Source organism: Tasmannia lanceolata, unplaced genomic scaffold, assembly GCF_043159265.1.
Source record: "Tasmannia lanceolata isolate RefF3 unplaced genomic scaffold, GAP_Taslan_0.1 ptg000002l, whole genome shotgun sequence".
NCBI lineage: Eukaryota > Viridiplantae > Streptophyta > Magnoliopsida > Canellales > Winteraceae > Tasmannia > Tasmannia lanceolata.
The window spans coordinates 48,145,472-48,151,489 of record NW_027518679.1 but is presented as its reverse complement, the minus strand read 5'-3'; the positions used below and the strand labels follow the sequence as shown (position 1 = coordinate 48,151,489).

General features: G+C 39.4%; 1 protein-coding gene across 2 annotated transcripts; it reads left to right on the top strand.

Annotated features, from left to right (window-relative positions):
• Positions 1 to 603: 603 nt before the first annotated feature.
• On the top strand, positions 604 to 4,539 carry LOC143886074 (uncharacterized). 2 transcript variants are annotated; one of them, XR_013253678.1, is made up of 6 exons: positions 604 to 721; positions 808 to 1,149; positions 1,232 to 1,306; positions 1,406 to 1,630; positions 1,715 to 1,840; positions 4,278 to 4,413. XR_013253678.1 is itself a non-coding variant. In XM_077390054.1 (5 exons), the coding sequence occupies exons 1-5, from the start codon at positions 659 to 661 to the stop codon at positions 4,404 to 4,406; spliced, it is 834 nt and encodes a 277-aa protein (XP_077246169.1). In that variant the 5' UTR covers positions 604 to 658; the 3' UTR covers positions 4,407 to 4,539. The 2 variants fall into 2 exon arrangements, 1 of the variants encoding a protein (XP_077246169.1); XM_077390054.1 differs by lacking the exon at positions 1,715 to 1,840 and having other exon boundaries at positions 4,278 to 4,539.
• Positions 4,540 to 6,018: the final 1,479 nt, after the last annotated feature.

Here is a 6,018-nt window from a genome sequence, read left to right as displayed (position 1 = left end):
TTTTATTTATTTGTTTTGAGCTACAGAAGTTTTACAAATAATCAATAACTATTTTTTCAATTCCTTTATTTCTTCGATTTTACAGCATTTTCCCAAATTTCTCTGCATTTTATTTTCTTCGCAGCAATTATCTCTACTTTGGTCGATTTACCATCAACAAAATTAACTACAAAGCCGATTTGTCAAAACGACTAAACTGATGTGACCACTGATCAGGCTGATGCGTCAGGGAATGATCTGCATCAAACTCCTCTTCTTGAGTAGAACTCCACCTCAAGTTCACATCAGTTTCACCCTGGGAATAACACCTTCAGGATAAAAACAAAAAGACAACCCCGTTCCAGATTTGTGGCTATCATTCCTTGGAATTCAACCTTCCTTGGTCATTGTAAGGTTAGAAATGCATCTGTCATGAATCTCTTTCAGGACATCATTTTGAACAACACTTGGTTCTTGAGACATAGTCATTAATTTGCAATGCTATTGCAATATAAGATTCTAGATAGCAAGTCAGTCAAAACTCTTTTAACGCTCCTAAGTTATGATCACATCATTCGAGTACTCTGATAAGTTATGATCACATCATTCGAGTACTCTGATATTCTTCATTTGAGGACAGATTAAAAATAATGATGGGAATGCTGTAAGTCGAGGTGACATGTTCATTCGTCTTCACCGCAAGAAAGACGGGACTTATGATGCTGTAGAGCAAAATATTATAGTACGTTTCATAACATTGATGCTTGTTTAAAAAATGTTATAGAACCGTGTAAAAGATTTTATTCTATCACATATTGTTTTTTTCAGGATCAGATAAAAGAGATTGAGTCTCAGCATCCCGATATCAGCCCCGCAGTTGCCCCAAATGACAGCCTCGGCCTTATACTTGGTGTGGAGAGACGTGGTAGGGTACGCATGATGGGTGCCGGGGTTACCCCTACTTCCGTATTTGGCTCTACGCGCAACATTGGGATGTCGCAGGAGAGGGCTGCATCACTTCAAAGGGCGAACGAAGAACTTACAAATGAGGTGGGATGTTTGAGAGAGAAGCAGGCCCAAATGGAACAAACAATGCAACAAAATCAGGCCCATTTGGAACGCCAATTGGCGGCACTCGTAGCACAGTTCCAAGGCGTCCAAAATAGCAATGTACGACATTAATTTTTTATTCAATACATAGTTCTTTTAGTTCACTATTACCTTAATATGTATCTATCTTGTTGTATGCTAGCCACTCGACAATCATACTCAGTCACGATCGCATGCAACCTCCTCAAGCATCCATAGATATATCCATGGCGATCGGGTATAACTGTTATTTAATTTTAGCTTAAATGATATATTGGTTTGTGACTTTCCCGCTTAATTGTATTTTTTTTTTTATGATCATTTGGATTTTTCTAAGGTTACCTTAATGAGCACTCAAAATGATGGGATTGAAGTGGCTCGTGGTATTCGGTTGAGTGTCGATCCAACACATGAAGTTGACGGGGTGCCATTAGGCCGTAATTTCACTATGGTTCAGATCACGGTTGCATTGGAGCCGAAAGAGCCTCTGATTAGAAAAACTGATCTCTACACTGAGATTGGAGACGCTGTAGGTGGAATAATCGCTTGGCCATCGAACTGGGTAAGTTATTTTATTACGACGACATGTTTATTATAGCTTGATGCTAAATTTATTCACAAGTAGTATATTTATTTGTTATTGTAGGTGGCGTAATCGCTTAGCCATCGAACTGCGCTTTTTTGTTTATGTATAGATGAGGTCATACTTTCTTGGATTAGTGCTTGTGTTTATTAAAGGAGTATTAGTATTCGTGTTCCCTCTTCATTTAAGGTAAAATACACTCTATCCTTTTCTTATATTATGAAGAACACACATGATGTTTCTATATGTTGGAAAATTGAAGTTTAGATTTCAAATTGTTTGCTGGATTTTTTCTAAAACAGAAACTAATGCTTCATTGATTTATTATAGCTTCTTTCAGAGATTTTAATCCATCTCTAAGCATTTCTTCCATGTCTTTATTTAAATGGAATTCTTAATGAGAAATTTAGTACTTGAGTTTGTGTTTCTTCATTTTTTGTATGTTGGGGGTGGTGGCAGAGGTGGGGAATTATAGGACTATGTGTGTTGGGGGAAGTAGGGAGTAGTAGTATGTGTGTGTAGGGGGGGGGGGGGGGGGGGGGGGGTGTTAGGGACAATCATATCCAAGTTGACCAACTGGGGGGTTAGGCACACTTGGATTGACCGAATAGAACACATTCCCTTCTTTTATTCATCAATGAAATTTCTGGTGTGCCCAGATTCGTAGATAAATTCCAGGTAAAAAAAATGAAGACTGCACAGCTAGTTGAGACTCTAAAATGTTGAACTGTCCATTGGACAAGCAACTAGAGCAAACCTCACCAAAACATTGCAAGTACAGTGGATAACTGGATACCATTTCCACTTGCTTCATCCTCACTCTTTTTTTTTTATAGAGCAAGGCATTTAATAAAATAAATGGCATAAGAATTTTGCATTTTCTGGAACTTGAAGCCGACCCCAACTAGTTTGGGACAAAGGCATGGTTTTAGAGTGTTGGAACTTGAAGCTCCCTGGGGATCGGTGATCGAGGAGACATATGGCGTTCTTCGCTGTTATAAAGCAGTATCGGGGCGAAGGATTAACTTTGCTAAGTCCGTGATATGGGTATACATTTCAGTGAAGTGTAAGGGTATTGGCTTGCAAGTGTGCTTTGCTTAAGGAGGGCTCAATCCCGAATTTGTATTTAGAGCTTTCATTGTGCTCATTGATCGACCTACCAAAAGAGTGTGGGATCTTGTCATTGAAAGGGTGGAGAGGAGGCTCTCTCCTTAGAAGAAAAGTTTTTTTCTGTAGGTGGATGGATCACTTTGATCAAATTCATGTTGCAACTTTGCATCAATTGCTGTTATTAGTAGGTTGCACCAACTTCAGCATTTCTTTTTGTTGAATTACAAAGAGTGGAAGTAGAAAGAACCACCTGGTTGGATGGAGGTTTGTCAACCCAAGAAGGTGGCCTTGGGAATAGAACCTTGTGTGTCATGATCAATGCGCTCATTTGTAAATAGCTCTGGAGGTTTGGATCATAAAGAACTCATCTTTGGAGATCGGTGATCGAGGAGACATATGGTGCTAGCTTTGGTGGTTGGTATTCAATTGATGAGCTCAGAATTTCATGATGTTACAGTGTGGAAGGAGACATGAGCGTAAAATGGTCCGGATTGTGCATTTTCATAGGCAATTTTTCAACCAAGAGATCTGTTACGTGCCTAATTGACCGTAACTCAAACAAACAAAACTACAGATAGAAAGAGAAGGGAAGAGAGGTTGATTCGAGGCAACCGGACCTCCAAGAGATCTGTTACGTGCCTAATTCACCCGTACCTTATTTTTTCTATGGGCATGTTTATGTAAAATTTATGTGTAGTGCATAGTGGAATAATGTGAAAAAACAGTGTATCCTATCAGACTGTTGCTAGGGCTGGTTTGTTATTGTGATGGGCACCCCAACTCTTTCACTTGATTTACTAAGTGTTTACCTGTCCTTATGGCAGACAATTTAAGCCAATGACTGTTTATGGCTCTATGTTAGTTGTTTGGGTTTGAGGGTTTTTCTATATACAGGTAACATGATTATATAATCTTCAAACCCAAGGGGAACATATTCCCATGTATATTAGCTGTGCAACTTTGATATCATCAAACAGTGAAGCATAATAAAAGGGAGTTTTTACATGATGCCCGACCGTCAAGTAGCGTCAAAAAGCTACCGCCCTTGATATTTGATCCAACAGCAGCCCACTTTTTAAGAGGCTGCTGTTGGATCAAATATCAAGGGTGGTACTTTTGAGGTACCACCTTGACGCTACTTGACTGTTTATGTGCAGTTGAAATCAACTCATTTACAGCTTTATAACTCTAGTATTGGATCATTTATAAAGTCTTATCTCTCTTCTATAATTGTTGTTTGAACGTCACTGCCATCAGCACAACCATCCTTTGATATCTTCACTAACACATCTTGTCTTTTAGTATTTAAAGAGCTGTCAAAAGGTTATTACAGTTCCCAACAAGCTCTCACAAGCCAAATAAAAAAGAAAAGACAGGTTGGGTCTGTTGGGGTTCCACGTGAAAGCAAAGATCCCACATCGGATGTATAATGAGATGGTTTCCTATTTATGTATGAACATGAATGCTTTCCCTATATATTTTTCTGTTATCTAATATCATGATTTTTGGTACACAGGAGCGAGACGAACTTGTGGAAATATATGGGGGCATAGGATGTGATATTTATCCGACTGACAAATGTATCCGATTTTTGGTGACTTTTAGCAGCGGTTATGACCGCTGCCATAGACCCTTTTTGTTGTAGTGAAGGAAATGGTTTGTTTGATGACTTTGGATGCCGTTTTTAATGTTGTTTGGATGCCAATATATATGTACATGTTACTTTCTAATGGGTAAATGTTTTGGTTAATTTTACATGGAAATGATTTGTTTGATGACTTTGGATGCCTTATTTTTCTCTTGTTTATATGCCAACAGATTCATGTTATTTTCTAATGGGTATAGGATTTATACAGGTTCTAAGTCCCCCAATTTGCTGCTCTGTTTGCGGAAAAAAAAAAAAAAAAAACTATTCACCGGCGGTCATAAAACCGTCGGTAAATCTAAAAATAAACGCCTCTATAATGTTCACCGACGGTTATAACCGCCGGTGTATGTCATAAATACCGACAGTACTAATGAGCGTCGGTATAAAGAAACGAGAAAAGTACATCCAAGTGTCATTTACCATCATGTGGCGACGCTCATACCCGCCGGTGTAAGGTACATACACCGACGGTTCCTTCAACCGTCGGTGCATTTTTTTCCGATGGCAATTTTCCTGTCACTTTACCGACGTTTCTAAGCGTCGGTATAAAGTTCTACAGCGACGGTTATTACGGACCGTCGGTAAATGTTCTGTCACTTTACCGACGTTTTGAAACGTCGGTATAAAGATATACACCGACGGTTATTACGGACCGTCGGTAATGTTTCGGTATCTTTACCGACGTTTCTAAGTGTCGGTATAACGATATACACCGACGGTTATTACGGACCGTCGGTAATATGGTTTAGTCACGGTGAAATTACCGACGCTACCGCAAACCGTCGGTGTTACGTAAAGCGACGTTTTTATGGGTTTTTACCGACGGTCGCGAACGTCGCTGAATCCCCTTTTTCTTGTAGTGAGCCCACAGACTTTGTCTCCCTTTCCGATGTGGGATCTCACAATGCACCTCCTTGGGGCCAGCATCCTCGTTATCAAATTGTACTGTGGGAAACTTGGCTTTGATATCATAATGTCATCTCCTGATCCCCACTGTGTAAATACTGTCCAGTTTTGGGTCTTCTACCCATTGCTCTTAGAAGCGTTATTGTGTCTGACCGTCTCGGCGGGGCTCGCCCCTTGGAGATGCTAAAAGCGCATCTACACAAGGGGAGTTAGAATCCACATATATAGCCCACAAACTTTCTCTCCTTTTCCGATGTGGGATCTCGCAAAATTCATATGACATTTACCTCTCTTATATGAAAGATTGACCGATTGTGTTGTTTTGTAGTAGGGACAAAATGAGGTGTCTATAGGCATTAACCTGCATATCTTTCCAGAGATAGGAAAAGATAATTAGATAATGGAACCAAGTAATGTCCTTCCGATATAGAAAAAAGTCTCTTGAATCTCGTTCATCACTTAATATCAAGGTAGGATAATTTTTAGGAGTTTTTGCAAAAGAAGTCTTCAACTATGCTTTATTTGCCAAAAGGTTGCAAATAGAGTCGCTAGGTTTGAGTGACTTTTGTAAATCAGGTTAAGCCATCGGTTTGTGATCAAAATACGCACGGCAGAATTTTTCCAACTCCCTGAAAAAGACGAAAATGTCCTGATACGTGGAAAGGCAAAAATTAACTATGTAAAAAGATGGAAATATCCATGG

Bases quoted from the DNA above. Each gene is read 5' to 3' on its own strand.
- LOC143886074 (XM_077390054.1), top strand. From the start codon at position 659: ATGTTCATTCGTCTTCACCGCAAGAAAGACGGGACTTATGATGCTGTA. The intron at 722-807 runs GTACGTTTCATA...TGTTTTTTTCAG, and splicing joins CTGTAGAGCAAAATATTATA to GATCAGATAAAAGAGATTGA. The intron at 1,150-1,231 runs GTACGACATTAA...GTTGTATGCTAG, and splicing joins AAGGCGTCCAAAATAGCAAT to CCACTCGACAATCATACTCA.